Source organism: Cricetulus griseus, chromosome 2, assembly GCF_003668045.3.
Source record: "Cricetulus griseus strain 17A/GY chromosome 2, alternate assembly CriGri-PICRH-1.0, whole genome shotgun sequence".
NCBI classification, from domain to species: domain Eukaryota; kingdom Metazoa; phylum Chordata; class Mammalia; order Rodentia; family Cricetidae; genus Cricetulus; species Cricetulus griseus.
In genome coordinates this window covers 160052266-160070486 of record NC_048595.1, presented here as the reverse complement: position 1 = coordinate 160070486, position 18221 = coordinate 160052266, and the positions used below count along the sequence as shown (strand labels likewise).

The 18221-nt window shown below is 38.9% G+C and overlaps 1 protein-coding gene across 6 annotated transcripts in view; it reads right to left on the bottom strand.

Annotated features, from left to right (window-relative positions):
- Pcmtd1 (protein-L-isoaspartate (D-aspartate) O-methyltransferase domain containing 1) overlaps positions 1 to 18221 on the bottom strand; it is a 69032-nt gene that overhangs the window by 23402 nt on the left and 27409 nt on the right. For 3 of the 6 annotated variants that reach the window (XM_035440037.1, XM_027398945.2, XM_027398944.2), the window contains 2 exons: positions 16423 to 16844; positions 38 to 140 (listed from right to left, as the gene is read on the bottom strand). In XM_035440037.1, coding sequence (XP_035295928.1) covers positions 38 to 140; positions 16423 to 16729 — 410 coding nt within the window. In that variant the 5' untranslated portion in view covers positions 16730 to 16844. Of the gene's footprint in view, positions 1 to 37; positions 141 to 16422; positions 16845 to 18221 lie in introns of those variants that run through there. The other 3 variants (XM_035440039.1, XM_027398947.2, XM_035440038.1) reach the window with 1 other exon arrangement.

Sequence of the window (18221 nt, the reverse complement as noted above, 5' to 3'; positions counted from 1 at the left end):
CTGCTCTCTCACCAAAACTATAGGTATAAATACTTACTTATCAAAGCTATCGCTATTTTTGATGAAGCTCTCCAGTTTTTCCTTGGCATATTCCACCACATCTGAATGAAGTTCAATCCCATGATTTATTCCAAAAGGACCTGTAATTGTAGCAGCATTTTTTTTTACAAAAATATTAATGATGTGCTCCCAGAGTTCTAACTTCTGTGCACTTATCTATAGAGTAGCATTAAAAGAGTTCAAGAAACATGCAAACATGTACTAGCTGGATTGTGTTGACTGCAAACCTGTTTACATTGCTTTGATGTAGTAATGAGGAGGGGTGGAATTTACCTTTTCTGTGAAGAGAAAGGGGGAGCAAGCATTGAAGTGAGAGAAAGATTATAAGGTCAAAACCTACAGGTCCCTATGGTCAAATAATTCCATATCCCCAGGTTTAAGGGGTGGTCGTGTTGCTTTGCAGTTCTGAAACTGGAATTGGACCTTGTCCCAGTCAGCTCTCTGTACCTCCAGCCCACTGCTTTGCTAACTAGCTTACTCAAGTCATTATGTAGGCCAGGCTAGTCTCCAACTTTTGGTTCTCCTGCCTCCACTTCCCGAGTAGCAAGGGGAAATATACAAGCAGCTAAAGTATGAAGACCCAAGTCTTCACTTATCCTGTATTCAAAATCTGGTGGTTCTTGGATGGGCAGGTAGGAGTTCCAGCAAATTTCATGCTTTTCACATCATGTGATGACGGCAGGAGAGACCTCCTCAGAAAAGGGCTGGAGGGGAAGGCTTTCTCAGTGGTCCCAATGATACTTACTCAATATGATCTAGGACTTGGCATTTTCTAACGTTACCACTACTACTCATCCTGTGTGCCCACTATCCTCACAAAGGAAACCCTGATTGTAGCTGATGACACAAGTTCTCTTTATTGTCTGAAATGCAGCCAGCCATGTTTTATGTTCTACAATCTCTTACTGTAATCCGAGGGATTTCCTATGGAGATTGTGTTTTCTTCTTGTTGTCGTTTTGGAGACAGAGTCTCTCTATGTAGCTCCCATTATCCTTGAATTTAGAGCTTCTCCTGCTTCTGATTCTACAGTGCTAGGATTAAAGGTGTGTGCTACTGTACCCAGATTATTAATTTTCCTTATGGAATCTGTAACTGGAGGTGTCCTCTACGGTCTGTCACAATACAATCCATACCAGACTTGTCTCTATTAACCACTAAAAACTCTAAAGTCACAAGAAAAAGTCAACTACAATGACCAAATTTATATGTTCCAAGAGTACAAAAAAAAAAAAAAAACCACTGAAACAAAATACTCAGTCTTCAACCCAAATATCAAATGCATATAACACTTTCTCATGCTAGATTTCTATAATATTATATTTAGTTGTTTTAAAAAAGGAAAATTGATTCCTACCTACAAAATGTATTTAGGTACTAAACTTTAATCGAAAGAGAATTTGACTCAGCAAACATAACATTGTGACTTCCTTTTTTCTAGTTTGGGGGAGTTTTGTTTTGGGAGACGGGAGGGGATGCTGACACAAGGATGGGTGTAAAGCCCACGTTGGCACTGAACTGTTATGCAATGGAGAATGATCTTGTGAGCTGGTACTGTCACTACCTCTCAAGTAATGGGAGTACATCACCATGCTGCAGAACCTGAAATACTATGCTTTAAAAGTGAACAAAGTGAAGCAATCCTAAGCACTTCTTTTCTGTTTCTTATAAACTGGTAAGTTTTCACCTGGAAAATGAAACATGAGTTCATCATTTAATACTCCCTAATACTATAGACGGCAAATTGAAGATTCATTTAAAAAACAAAAACCTCCTCCCAAAATTATTCATAGAATCCTCTACATGGTAATGTCACTCTTTAACACACTCGATCTGAGCATCTTGAGAAATTCAGTTTCCAAAGGAATGAATACATGTGGGGGAAAATTCAGCTTAAAAGCTCAGAAGGAAGTCAAGTAGATAAAGAAGCGAATGCACTTAAAGTATATCAATCATATACATGAAAATGGCCTTGTGCAATCTACACGATGAAATAATAATATGAGCATTTGCTTTAAAGCTAGTTCAAGTTAGAGCTGCCTTGTAAACAGTCACCTATAATTGAACCTGGTGAGAAGAAAAGTGTTGGCTGGCGTTTTCCTCCACCTGTCAGAAAATGGCACTTTAACTCGACAGCTGTCAGTAGTTGAAATTGTTTGAAGTAGTCTTTACCTTGCCCTCCTGATCTGTCTATACATATGGGAGAACTTACATCTGCCACTTGCTTCTTTCAAGTACCATTTTCATTTTTAACTCAAAATAATTATTAAAAATTAAAATTAAAAGATTAACATCAAACTACAATCACTTAATAATTCATAGTGGGGAAAACATTGTTCCACCAAGTTAATCTCATTTTGCTTCTACCTTTTATGATCCACTAAGGTAAAATCTAAAAGAAACGTACCATCATTAAGATTTTCATTATACTTTTCATACATTTTATGCAAAAAATTATAGCTGCATACATAAGACATGAACAAAAATATTGCTGGCATTCTATATAGTTCATATAAAGCCAAATGCAAAGGCAAAGAATCTGAAAATGAGGGTTCCCATTCAGATTTCAAGCTGCCTAATTTACACAAGAGTCTAGACTTGAGACTAGGTCAAATGGACAAAGACAGGCAGCTTCTCAGTTAAAGTTATGTATTTTCTTAGATACATAACATAACCTCAGTTTACATAATGTTACTTGTATGTATGTTTTCAGAGCTGAGCATTTGGCACTGAATATCTGAATATCCATTCGGTGTGCTTTTCCCTGGGGAAGGCCATTTCACCTACTTTCAGCATTCTTTTTTTTTTTCCTTCCAGACAGGGTTTCTCTGTGTAGCTTTGGAGCCTGTCCTGGCACTTGTTCTGCAGACCAGGCTGGCCTTGAACTCACAGAGATCTGCCTGCCTCTGCCTCCCGAGTGCTGAGACTAAAGGTATGCACCACTTTCAGCATTCTTAAAAACTTTTTTATTTATTTTTATTTTATGTGCATTGCTCTTTTGTCTGTATGCACATCTGTGTGAGAATGTCAGATCCCCTGGAGCTAGAGAGCAGTGAGCTGCCATGTGGGTAATAGAAATGAACACAGGTTCTCTGGAAGAGCAGCCAGTGTTCTTGGCCACTGAGCCATCTCTCCAACCCATCTTAAGGAAATTTCTTAATGTTTCTTCACCCAACTTGTTTTTTGTATCATCTTAATAAAAGACAGTTAATAATTTCAGGAGTAGAGGGTGGGTTGGTATAGCTGTAACTCTAGCACTCAAGAGATTGGGGCTACAAGATGAAGTTTGAAGCCTCAACTACATAGCAAACCATACACAAAAGGTATTTTGTTTGATTTTATAATAACATATTGAGGACTATTTTCACAAACAACATAAATATACAGAGAATACACTATAATAGCTAATGCAGACATGTTTTAAAATGGAATTGTTTTATTTTAAAGTAACATGGAAGCATATCTTTATCAACTAATAATCAAGAAACCATTAAATCTTAAGTAATTTTAAAGGATAAAATACATTAATAAAGCAGGGCACCCCTTTAATCCCAGCACTCAGGAGGCAGAGGCAGGCAGATCTCTGTGAGTTCGAGGCCAGCCTGGTCTACAGAGCAAGTTCCAAGATAGCCAAGTGCATGTGTTGCTCTTGCAGAGGATCCAGGTTCAGTTCCCAGCACCCATGGTGAGCAGTTCTCAACCCTATAACTCAAGCTTCAAGGAGATCTGACAACTCCGGTCTCCACAGAAACCTGTATTTTCATATACATACCCAGAGGCGCGCGCGCGCACACACACACACACACACACACACACACACACACACACACACACACACACACACGCACGCGCGTGCGCACTTAAAAATAATGACAAAAAATAACAGGCAGTGCTGAAATAGCAATGCTACTAGATTCAGAAAGTGCACTCTTGACTAAACATGTGAAGTTTTCATGAACGTGGGATGGTGCTGATAGTCACAATTCCTTTGTCATGTCTTCAGAAAGAGAACCACAGGAAAATAAGACACAGGAAACTGTAAAGGCACCACCAGCTGCTTCTGAAAAGGAACTGAAAGATCCAGGGTAGGAAGGACCAGCTCATCACTGTACACCATTAAAACGTGTTTTGCCCCATATGCATGCATAGCCCATCAACAAAAGCAACAGGCTAGGGCTGAGAAGATAGTTAATAGGTAAAGTGTTTGCTGGGCAAGTGTGGAGAACCACTTCTGAATCCCTAGAACCCATGTTAGGTCCAGACTCTTTAGCTTTTCTGCAATCCTAGTGTTCCTACTGAAGATGGAAGGCAGAGCAAGAACCCCAGAAGCTCGATCACAGGCCAACTATCTGGCTATGCATCAATGAACAAGACAGATCCTACCTCAAACAGTATGGAACAGTGAAGACCAACAACCGAGGCTTCTGACCACTACAAGCATGCCATGGTATACACGCACCTCACCTCACCCTCACACAAAATGTTAAAGCAACTCATGGTTCAAGGCCATCTTTAGCTATAAGCCAAGGCCAACATGGGTTACGTGAGATCCTGTCACAGAAGAAAGGAAGGTGAGAATAAAAGAAATGGGGGGGGGATTTAGATTTTTTTTTAAGTATTACCATATACAAGCACAACAGTACAAGTTGCCAATGGGGAAAAAAGAAACAGAACATGAGATGAAATATAAATGTGATTTTGTATTTAATACATCTTTATGTTATTTATTCACATGAGCCAAGGAAGAAAGATTTCTATGAAATAATTAAGGCTTCCATTACTAATATACAGTCTTAAAGAGAGAATACTAACAGTTGATGCAACCTTTAACAATTAACTTTTAAAGAGAAAATAGGGAGAGAGTCAGTTTATTGAAACAAATAAGAGTTACTAAGAAATATCTAGGTATTCTATATATTAGAAATTATGTTTAAGATTGCCTAAAGCTCATTTACCATAAATAACAAATGTAACAAAATTCTAATACAATAAACTCTAAAGGTCAATTATCTTCCTTTAACAACTGTATCTAGCCCTAACTAGCTCATTTATACAACAGTTAGTCAATAATTAAATTGCACATGTAAAGGTCAGTAACACTAGGTAAAATACAGTAACTATTTTTCCAGAAAGCTAATTCACAGAACACAGCCCAGACAAAAGGACTTCCTAATACATCCGTGGAAGAACTGAAAGGTAGAAATGATGAGACCTACAAGTTTAGCTAAGAATACTAATGCCAAACAACAGCACTGCATGGTTGTTCATCCCCACAGAGCAACCTAGAATTAGTCTACCACTTCCTGAAAATGATTTTTCACTCTGAAAGGAGTTCTGAGGATCCACCACTGTTTACTTAAAAGAGCCTCATTTATTATGAAGTGTAGGACAGGTAACAAACCATGAAAAATTATGATGTGCTGCAATCTCCACTTACAGACCTGGTAAGCACTATAACCTAAAATATAGTTCTCAGTCACGATGGCACAGGAATAACCTGGGAACTTAAAAGCAGGCAAAACTTGACCTGTTTAAAGCCACCAGGCCTGGGTCCTGCTGAAGACAGGCCATCCTCTGGGGTGCGGTCTGCTCAGGCTAAAGTAATGCATGTGGCACACACACACACATTCTCTCTTTAATGAGTTTTTGTATACTAATATAATTCTAAGATTATTTTTGTTGGAAGATACTGTATATATGTTTCTACTTTTATTTAAGGTATTGTACCTATGTAGCTCATTTAAAAATGTAATGTTCTAGTCCTTAAAAACTATTATTGCAAATTATTTAGGATAATTAAGAAATTCAGGTTAGTAGTTGGTCATCTATACCAATCAAACCTGTAGTCATGTAAGGTAGGTTTTCAAGGTCAAACATATTTTAGATAGGTGGTCTTCAAACACTTCAGAGATCAATAAAATATGGCATTTAAGATGTTTTAGTAACAAGGCTTTTCACGTCAATGAGATACATCTGCTCCTAGCAGCACCAATCTACTTCTGAGAAGATGATGGGCATAAAAGAACCTCCACATGGACTTTGCTTTCTACGTGCCAAAGTTTGCCACTGGGGAAAAAAAAAAAAAAAACTTGCCTTGCCTCAACTTAAACTGAACAAAGGACACACTTTGCCAAGATGGAAGGACAGTCCTTCAAAATCCCTGCTTCACAAAATGTGTGCCAGATATTCTAGATATTCTAGACCTGCAGACTGAAGATGAATGCTCCAACGTTGTAGAAGAACCTTGGGGGACCTAGCAGTCAGATGTCTCTGTCACTTCTATAGGTTGGGGCATTGTTTGCTCTGCACTTCCTGTTTACTCAGGTAATATTTTATCCTTCTTGGATCTCTGATGATATTGAAGACGAGTTAAACATTTCTTTGTTACTAAATTTAGAAAAGAAATCTACAAAAGAGATGTAAAGCTTATAAGGTTGATAAACAAAAGCTTAAATTGTTTAAGAAAATGTTTTAAGGTCTAAGGATATTTTTAGGCTGGTAATACAAGTTATGATGGAAAGTGGTTTAGATATAAAACTCTGGACTCATCAAGATAGGACAGATTAATAGTTTCTCCAAATTTGACAAATACAAATGGACTGGACAATCTGAATGCAATCCTTACTTGATAATTGCTCTTATTGTACATAACTCTACTGTGTCAAACTTTCCTCTTTATTTAGACAAAAAAAAAAGGGGGGGGGAAACATGTTGCAGGATATCTGAACAAACTGTGTAAAGATGTGTTGCTTTTTACCTTGCCTGCCTAACGCACCTGACTGGTTTAATAAAGAGCTGAATGGCCAATAGCTAGGCAGGAGAAGTTAGGCAGGACTTATAGACATAGAGAAGAACTTGGATGAATCCAGGCATGCAAGGGAGATGCCAGCGAGACACTGTGGAGTTGGGCATACAGAATGGCAGACAGGAAAGCAGTCATGTGGCAGAATGTAGACTAATAGAAACAGGTTAATTTAAGTTATAAGAGCTGGTTGGGAACAAGCCTAAGATAAAGGCCAAGCTTTCATAATAATAAGTCTCTGCGTCATTATTTGCAGGTTGGTGGTCCAAAGAAAGTCCAATGAGCAAGCTTGCTACACTCAAGGCCAACCTAGACTACATGGACTATTTCCTACCCAATAAAACCAAATAATATAGATAGGGGTGTGTGTGTGCTTCGCCAAGTCCCTCACATGCTGTCTAACACTGATTAAGAGACAGCTACTGCCAACTTGTCCTAAGTCTTGTCCTGAATAGTTTAGTGATTCAGAAGATGAGACACTTAATTCTCTCCTAGGTTTGGGAACAGCCTCATGAAAAGGTTCTAGACCTGGCCAGTAACATCTTGAAAGCAACAAACTCATTTCTAAGTCTAGGGATATAACTACTTTTTTTTTTTTAACTTTTACTTTAGTAATTGCTTCTTAAGACAGTGCCTCATGAGTTTTTGTTTGTTTGTTTGTTTGTTTGTTTGTTTTGTTTTTGGTTGTTGTTGTTTTTGGTCTCGTAGTTCAGGCTGGCTTTGAACTCTGAAATGTGCTATGTAACTAAGGATTTTCTTAAATTCATGATTTTCCTGCCTCTATCTTACATACACAATTTATGCCACTTCAGATCTTGATCCAAATTATTTTTAACAAAATAATTTCCCCCAAATTCATTTTCATTGGCTAGTTTCCATTTCTGTGAGACAGGGTCTTGTAATGAAGCTCAGGCTGGTCTTGAACTTTAACCCTCCTGATCTGTGCTGGGATTACAGGAACCACTACAATGCCCACCTCACATTAATGCACCTGAAGGCAGCTATGGCTAGCAACGTGGATTTGCTGAGCAGAATGAAGAACAGCTAATGAGCACTGCTATGGTTCTCTCTAGGGCACTCTCAGCAGCTGGCATATGATCTAATGTAAACACTTCATGAAGGCATGATAAATGACAAAGTAAGTACAGCTTACAAATGAATATATTAGACTCGGAGCTAATCTAGTAGAAAATGCTTTAAATAGATTAGTTTCTTTTTATCTCTAAAAGATTTTTTCTTCTCACTTCAAGTCAACTATCATTCCTATAGACATCCATCACATAAATATCATTTAAAAATCAAGATATCCTTGGGATGTCATGTTACTGGGGAAGCAGGGAGGTCATTGAAGCAAATGGAAGAAAAGGGAAGCTACTTCAAAGCAAGGTTTTTGACACTTTGGAATTCTGAGCCCTAGAAACGAGTCTGCTGCCTCCTCAACTGCCTAAGATTAAAGAGGCTGATATTCAAGTCTCTGCCTTGAGTAGCTGAGAAGAAAACTGCACCTTTCCCCAAGAAAGGGGACAGGATGAAAAGAATATAATGAGACTTTCGTGCTCTGTGGAGAAGAATTGAGGGAAGGAGCTGAGGATAGGGTAATTTCTTGTGTACACTGAAGAAGGTATAGGATGTGGATTACATGTGTAAGGATGAAGATTGTGAGTACTCTCCAAAGACCACATCCCGACCTGGGTAGGTATACCTGAAGTTGTGGAAATTCATGGATTCTTCACATTCAAAGATACTCAAAACAAAAGAGAAAGCCATCCTTCAGTATAGTCCAAAGCCAAAAAATAAAAAATAAAAGTTTTTTAAAAAGGACAAAGCATTTACAAAAACAACAGACGGAGATCTGGAAATCAGACATCGAAGGGGATGGGGGCGGGTGTTATGAAACCCTGCCTTCAGGACATGTCCTGCCCCTGGCAATCATAAACACACAGCAGCTGTGGATGCCTGTATAAGATATATGTATGACTGTTCTCATCACCATTATGTTATGGATGAGGGAGAGGATAGTGCTCCTTTGGCCCCAAACCTCTCTGACGAGTTATTAGCAGGGGATGGCTATCATTTTCTTCAGTGCTGTAGCCACTGGTAAGTCACCCATGCACAGGTAAATAGATCCTACTGTGCTCACACACTTAACAATAATTAAACTCAGTGTGGAAAAAAAGAAAAAAAACAATGAGAAACAAACTCAGAAAGAGAGAGGAAATGGAAAGAAGGGGCTCAACGGAGCAGAAGGGAGGGTAGAACAGTGAATGTTATCACAATAGATTGCATGAGTATCTCTCTCTCTCTCTCTCTCTCTCTCTCTCTCTCTCTCTCTCTCTGTGTGTGTGTGTGTGTGTGTGTATTTGTCTCTCTGTCTCTGTCTCTGTCACACTCACACACACACACACACACACACACACACACACACACACACACACACAGAGAGAGACTGTCGGAAGGCAGACTCAAACAGAACGTGAAGACCGGTTCCAGAGAAGACAAAAACCTCCCAGCAGAGCAAGCATGTCTGTGGATTACAATCAACTTCAGCCTCTACTTGACCTATTCAGCCCAGCATTGAACCCAGCCTGAGGACAACTGAACCACAGGGGAAGAAGCAATACTACATCTGTGAGCTTAGATACTACTAGACTGGCTCACGAATCCTTTCATACACGGATACAAAAGGGCAATAATTTTCTGAAAGTATCTACTTTGTTCTGGCAGTTATGTTCTGTAAAGTCTGATAAAACTGAACCACTGTCCCCAGGGGACAGACACTCTGTGTGTGTGATAAGTTACAATCTTACATACTAAAATCTCATCCTGGTAGAATTCACTTCATTTTACAGTTAAAATGAGCTCAGAATGTGACTTGCCTAAGAGCCCCAGGGACTGGTGCCATATTTAAGATTGAAACTCTGCTCACCAGTCTCTGCACAATGCAGTTTCTTTTCTTTTCTTTTTAAAGATTTATTTATTTATTATATATGCAGTATTCTGCCTGCATGTACACTTGCATGACAGAAGAAGGCACAAAATCTCATTACAGATGGTCATAAGCCACCATCCGGTTGCTGGGAATTGAACCTGTCCTCTGAAAGAGCGGCCAGTGCTCTTAACCTCTGAGTCATCTCCAGCCTACAATGCAATTTCTTGCCAACAAAAGTAAGAGAAGAGAGGTTGCCTTGTTATACACTTCTGCTAGAACACACAACAGGGACTCAGTATCTCTGCTCCTCTGCACAAGGTCTGCAAACGACACCAAAAGTACTGAACTCATGGAGGGAGTCACAAAAACGCTACTCTCATAGGGGCCAAAAAGGCACTGAACTCATGGGGGTGGGGGAGGTCACAAAAATACTACTCTCATAGGGGCCAAGAAAGCGCTGAACTCATGAGAGCTATAAAAGCATTGCATTTGCCAGGCCACGGTGGTAGCACTTGGAGGCAGAAGCAGGTGGATGGATCTCTGTGCATTCAAGGCCAGCCTGAGAGAAACCCTCTCAAAAAAAACCAACCCCCCTGCTCCATCCCCCCCAAAAAAAAGAAGAAAGGAAAAGAAAAGAAAAGGAAAGGAAAGAAAAGGAAAGAAAAGAAAAGAAAAGAAAAGAAAAAGAGCATTGCATTCACAGGGCTACAAAAGTCATGGGGGTTGGAGGCTATAAAAGCACTGCACTCATGGGAGGGGTCACAAAAGCAGTACACATGGGGTTTATGACTAAATTTAACCAAACAAATCTCCGAAGAATTGGCAAAAAAGCAAAAAAGGTCCATTTGCTATGTAGATGATCCAGGTTGGGGAGATGTTAATCCCAAAGATAGTCAGGTGAACCATTTAGAAAACTTTGCACTGGAGAGATGGCACAGAGGTTAAGAGCACTAACTGCTTTTCCAGAGGACAGGTTCAATTCCCAGCACCCATCACTAAGGCGATTTCCTCACACTTTGTAACAATGTTTAATGTCATAAAACTGAAGAAGCAGTTACTCTGAAAATGAATTATTCCATGATATGCTATCTATATATTCGTTGCTGCTATTATTACTGTGAAGGACAGCAGCAATAACCATTAAGAACATCACCAGCATACCCACTTTTAGAGGTAGCAGCAATAACAAGCCCGGATGATTCCAGATGCTACTAGAGACACTTACACATCTCCAGTCATTGATGCTCTAGTCACAAAAGCAGGAAAATGGAACCAACTTAGACCTCCATCAACTTATAAACAGATGATAAACGTGTGGTACATACAATGGAATAGTATTCAACTGTAAAGAAAAATGAAATCTATAGGAAAATGGATAAAACTGGGAAAAGTATAGAGCAAGGTAACCCAGGATCAGTAAGAAATACTGTGTTCTCTTGTACAGGTGGCTCTTAGTTTATAATTGTTACATCTATGCATCTAGGTAGGAGAATATAGGCTCTAAAATCCTGTCTATCAGACAGGAAAATTGAGGCTTTAAGCGGGGAGTAGAAGACACTAGAACACAGGAGATTATAAAGTGAAGAGAAATGCCAATGGTAAAAATGCACAGTGAGAAAAGAAAAGGCAGGAGCGTGGGCTGGAAATCAACTAAAAGGAAATAGGTATGAACATGCCAGAAAGAGGGCTGGAGATAAGGCTCAGGGGTCAAGAGGTCTTGAGTTCAATTCTAAGCAACCACATGGTGACTCACAACCATCTGTAATCAATCTGGTGCTCTCTTCTGGCACGTAGGCAGAACACTACATACATAATAAATAAATCAATCTTTAAAAAGAAAGAAAGAAAAGAAAATGCTAGAAAGAAACCTTCTTTGAAAACTAATTTTTTTTTTTTTTGGTTTTTTTGAGACAGGGTTTCTCTGTGTAGCTTTGGAGCCTATCCTGGCACTCGCTCTGGAGACCAGGATGGCCTCAAACTTACAGAGATCCGCCTGCCTCTGCCTCCCAAGTGTTGGGATTAAAGGCGTATGCCACCAACGCCCAGCTGAAAACTAATTTTTAAATTTAAAAAAAATCATGTTAATAATTCAATTAAGAGTGTTAGGATAGAAAACAAGAGGCACAGATGCTAACATAAGACAAAACAGTGAAGAAGCGATTAAGAGAAAAAAAAATTCTCAAGAAATTTGTTCACAACCAAAAGAAAGTCACTTATCAAGAACTGTCTTTACAATGGCTAAAAAGACAAAAACCTGTTCTTTCACAAAAATTGTTTTTATTTTATGTGTATTGGTGCTCTGCCTGCATGTGTATCTGTGTGAGGTTGTCAGATCTTGGAGTTACAGTTGTGAGCTGCCATGTGGGTGCTGGGAATTGAACCTGGGTTCTCTGAAGAGCAGTCAGTGCTCTTAACCACTGAGCCATCTTTCCAGCAACCCCCCTGCCCCCGCCAGAAATCCTTTAAAACATAGGATAGAGGATCAAGACTAAAAAACAATGCTTAGTGCAGAAAACAGAATTTCCCTTAGTACGAAACATAACATCTGCAGAATTTGCTCTCTATCTCACTAGGAATGGGACAGACCACTTTGAAGAGGTCCTTACAAAAACCTGAAGAAACAAAATCCTATGCTAATAAATGCTTACATTCAAAGCATAAAAGAATACAAATGATTATAATAACATGCAACAGATAGGGGAAAGCTTTGCACAGACATTACATCAAAGCTATGCAAATAACCAACTAGTACTGAAGAGATGTTCACTTCATTAATTATGAAAGTGCCAAACTGGAACTCCAAAGAGATGATGATTCACATCCACTTAGATGGTTACTAAAAGATAAATAGACTCAGAGTCTCAGAATAAAGGCATAGCTCAGTGGTCGAGTAAACTCATGTATAGCATACCCAAGGACGTAAGTCTGATACATACCTGTCAGATATGAAAATACAAGACCACTGACATAGATAGAACACTGAAACCAAAACCTCATACCATGTTGGCAGAAATGTAAAATACTGAGGCCACATTTTATGTCTGGCAATTTCTTTAAAAGGCAAATATAATTTTACCTTCAGCCCAACAATTCCAGTTCTAAGATCTACATGGGAGAAACCTTCCACACAAGAGTTCCTACAGGATTCCCACAGCATTACTATCAAACAGCCAAAAACAGTAGCTCTAACACCAGTCGACTGTGAATTGATAAAAAGAAAAAAAAAAATGCAGTGACACTTGTTACTCAGTCACAGACTCCAGCATGTGAACTGTGAAACTACGACTTGGTGACAGAAATAAGATGCAAAAGAACACTGTGTGATCCCACTGCTAATAAAGGCCCAGAAAGGCAATTATGTAGGAACAACTAGCTGCCAAGGCTATGGTGGGAACCGAGAGTGGATACTATTGAATATAACAGGTTTTTAAAGATTAACTCATGGTAAAGTTTACAACCCTTGAGTCAGTGACTTAAAAATGGGTAAAAATCGAGGCTAGAGAGATGGCTTGGGTAAGAATACTTACTGCTCTTTGAATTCATTCCCACCACACACATGGCAGCTCATAACCATCTATAATGACAGTTCCAGGGGATCCAATGCCGTCTTCTGGGCTTCAAAGATACCAGGCACATATGTGGTGCACAAAAATGCATGCAGACAAAACACTTATATGCATAAAATAAAGGGGGAAAATACTATGCTTTCCAGTACATAAACTACACCTGATTAAAGCAGGAGGAAGCAGGAGAGAACATGCACATTTACAAAGACAGAGAGAAAACAGAGTGTGAGCATCTAAGGGCAAAGGCAGTATAAGCATTCTGATTAAGGATCATTTAGCATCCCGTGATAAGAGCGTGTAGACCAAACAGGATGGCAGCACACACCTGAACTAGCTAGTCCCTTTGAAGAAGCTGTTGCTGAGATCCTGCTTGTGGCCTGCTTCACCTTTAGGAATACATATTGTAGCAAAAACCACAGTGTCAGTATCCACAGCCCTGGAATGACTCTGGGAACTCCCCCAGTCAGTTCTGCTTATTAGACAATTAGTCAAGAAACTAAGAAAGAAAAATCTTTAAGTTGGATAAATATATGTATACATTACATTATATTATAGGTTCTATCAGTTAAACAGGAATATATCCTCAAGTCAAAAAGGAACAGAATAGGGAGGAACCACCCCTAACTGAATCAGCAGTTATAAGAATAACAGTAATGGTGATACTTTGGTATTTAATTCAATTTTAAAAGGTAAAAGATTTGGGAGGCTTCTTTTTCTCTTCTCTCCATCTTCAAGGTAATTATACAGGAACAAAGACAATGCTGAGATGTTCTTTGTACAAATCCTGAGCTCTGGGAAGACAGTCAAGAAGTGAGCAGAACAGAATTTATTTTGAATTTGAAATTGAAAATGATATTATCGACTCTCCAAGTCTGGGGCAAAATTAAATTTATGGGTAACTGCTTCAAGTATACTTCAATAGTAAAAAACATTCTGAAAAAAACAAACAAAAACCCTCTAACTTCCCCTTGCTAAACAAGAATGCTCTATACTCCAGTTTCTGAAGTGAGACAAGAATTCCCCAAGGGGCATCTTTTCCCTTGACTGCATATTACCAAATCAAAGATGCCCTCTCCCAGCTTCTTCCTGGATCCCTGTAACAGAACCATGGTAAGCACTAGCTGAGGAGAGGGCTTCTGTAAGTGTGACCGCTCTGCAGGGCAGGACCAAACACAGCTCACAGCCTCAGAGAATTACAGGCTATGTGGTGTAAGCACCACCCCAGACCCAAGTGACTCTTGCGCTTGCCCTCCCTGACTTAATACATAGAAAACAAATCAAAGTATAGAGGTGTAGTGTGGATTAACACTTAGCTATAAGCACTGTTTCACACATGCTCTTTCTGTCTTCCTTTTTAAGTATTACCCTTTTTACCAATTGAACAGTTCTAATAAAAAGAAACACAATTGTACTTTGGTTTTAATTATGCAGGATGACAAATACATCTTGAGGCAGTATCTAGTAGCTGTGGCCATGTAGTAAACTACAGGTCCATGGCTTGCTGGACACCAAGAGGAAAATACCTAATGCACTGTAAGGGTCTCTTTCCTCCACACTGGCCCTGGCCATGAATTAAAAAACAAGATAACATAGTTAAGTTTGCTTAGTAGTACATATAGCCATAAAAGGTAATTATTGCAGGTGGCTGGGGCTGGTCAGCCTGATAATAATGAAACACACCTCACACTGCCTTTGATTGGACTAATTCCTTTAGCAGGTGTCAGAAAGATAGAACATGGGGAAAAAAACAGATCAACTGTCTCAAAACCTAGAGATCCTTTTCTCAATGAGCCTGTACTAAGCAGAAGTAATAGACACAAACTGTTTCCAACAGAGTACAGAAAAGAACATCAAACCATGTAAGGATCTAAGTTTCTCTTTTGTGGTTAAAAAAAGAAAGTGATTTGACACCATTACCAGCTGAGTTTCAAAAACTAATTCAGTTGTAGAAAAGACCACACTTGTTTAAATGAAACAAATCACAGGTTCCATGACTAAATCACACGAGTAGGAAAGCATGGGACAAGCCACTGCCTGGAAAAAGAGATTTCAGGCTTGAAAATGCCTGACAGTGACAAACTGTGACTGTGTTTACCTGAGCACAGTGGACAGAGTCACCATGACTATGTGTGCCATTCAATACTCTGCAGCCTTCAACTACTCCCCACTACTGTAGCATGACTCTAACACAAGTCTTAGCCCTCTAACTTTGGCATACACCTCAACTGCTGCATTAATAGTAACATGTTTTTCAAATGACTCTTGGGAACACTGACTGAGTTGCAGAGCCTTGTACAATTCTAGCACTCATTTTGAGTGCCCACTAAGCTCTTCAAAGGCAAAAATCTTGGTCCTTTTTGATCCCTGCTCTATACCTACACCAGAATCAATGCCTGGTACAACAGACTCAAAATATGCTGCAATGTGCCTTTTCCTGTTATTTTTCCCCAGTTTCTTGCTTTGGCCCACAAGGCCATCTGATCTAAGTCCCACACTCCTGTCTCCAAGACTGACAATTAATTACCTTTCATTTGAAATAGGACTCTGATAAAATGGTCAAAAAGTATGTATCAGTAGACAGAACACTTTGCATAGTCCTAATACACCTGGGCTTCTTGCCTACCAGTTGTTTTTGGGGGGAAGGGGTAGGGGAGTCTCAAGTTTCCCAGGTTGGCCTCAAACTCACTATGTAGTGTGTTACTAAGGATAACTTTGATTTCTGATTCCCCTACCACAATGCTGATATGTGAAGTACTGAGTCAAAACCAGGGCTTTGTGCATGCTAGGTTATGTATCCTACCAACTGAGCTACAGACCCAGCTTCAGTTGCTTGATTTCAAGTGCTGACATACTGCTGTATCTACTATAACTAAAGTGACCACCATTAGGCTTGGGGCTAGGAAAAGGAAATCACAACTGTGTGTTTTTATTACACCTAAATAAAAACTATACTGCTTTAAACAGACACATTCAGACATACTAGATGCAGTTACAAACATTGTAGGTCATGAAAAGCCATGAAAACTCAGCTCACTTTATAAATAGAAATTTACAAAAATAAAATTACCTAAAATTAAGCCCACCATTGTACTTAAATATCCGGTTCCACTTCCCAGGTTAAGAAAAGACAATCCTGGTTGAAGTTTCAAAGCTTCCATAACTTCGGAATAAATGCAAGGTGCTGACAAGTGTATGTTCCCGTGCTTCCAGGCTAAGTCTTTGTAAGCATTGTCTCTGTAGCCTTCCAGATAGTAATCCCCGCGGTCAATGGCTCTGAAGGCTTGCTCTACTCTCTCAGTGCGGATGTACTGAGCTTCTTTAAGGTTATCAATTAAGTCATCATTATCTTCCCCAGCACTCACAGCTCCTCCCATGACAGTATTCAAATCAAATCATAAGTTAAAACGCATCGGAATTAGTAGAAATGGCTTCCAATAATGTGTGCTTTCTCTTTTTAATATTGAACTTGATTTCCAAAAATAATTAAACCTGGAAAAGAGTAAAAATAAATAAGTTTAAATTAAAATGTGTCACAATATTTTACTACCATTTTCCATGAATATATTCTGTTCCAGCCACAGTGTTAAAAAAGATTCAAATAGACTATTTTAATTAATTCTTGTAACAACCATGGAAGGTAGAAAACTGGGGTTAGGAATTTAAATTAACTAGTACTGGTCCTATATGGTGACCATGATCATATGTGCAGAGATTAACTGATCATATAATTACATGCAATTTAAAATTCAATTAGTCAACTTTAGTTAGATATCATGTGCTTAACAGCTAGCTACCTGCCGCAGCTGTTCCAGGGAATTGCCAGGTGGCTGCAACACCAAACAGTGCTGGTGTGGAGACTGAGACTACTGCATTTTAGTACCAGGCCTTTCTGATTCAAAGCATGGCTCTAAATCACTTAGCCAAATTTATAATAAGAGTAATCCTAGTTTAATGATTTAAAACTCCTAACCTTAGAAGCTAATAATTTTACATGATATACATCTTAAATACTTAAAAAAATATTTTACAATATTACATATGTATATATATATGCATATCCTAAGCACTAAATATAAACATAAAAATAGAAAGGAAGTAGGCATTGTGACAAAGCATTTCTGTAATTCCAGCACTAAGAAAACTAAGGCTGGAGGTTCATAAGCTCAAGGCCATCCTGGCCTCTCAAAGTAAAAAAAAGCAAAGCAAAACAAAACAACAGATTCACTGTTTTGACACATGCATAAACACAATCACTGCTTTGATACCTTTTATAATAATAAGTATTACGACTACAAGCTTTTATTAACAAGTTTAATAGTTTAGCACTGGAACACCATGCACACATACACATTTAGAAATAAAAATAAATATTAAAAAACTCTTGGGGTGCTCATTTGCATCTGGCATGTCTAGACACTTGAGATATAAAGGTTTCCAGAATGAGACTTCTGGAAGTTAACAGCAGATTAACATCTCTTCATTGCAATAGCACACTACAAAGCATAATCTCTGTGGGAAAGGATGATGTAAACTCACAGTACTTTTTTTTTGTTCGGTGGATGGAAGTGGGACATGGACCATCCATTGCTATACAAATGAGTTTGAGTAAGTGACAGCTGAATGACATACTTCAACATCTCTCCAGGGAGCAATTAGGACACCATTTAACATGACCCCGCCCACTACCCAGATTGCTTTTCTACTTTAACAAGATCAGGGGTCAATATTACAGAGGTTGGCTGCCATCACTTCTTTGGGGACACAGTTTTTTTTTTTTTAATTTTTCACTATTTCTTTCTTTCCCTGGCATTCACAATTCAGAAACTGACCCACGAGTTTCTCTGAACTGAATATACTCACTGAAAG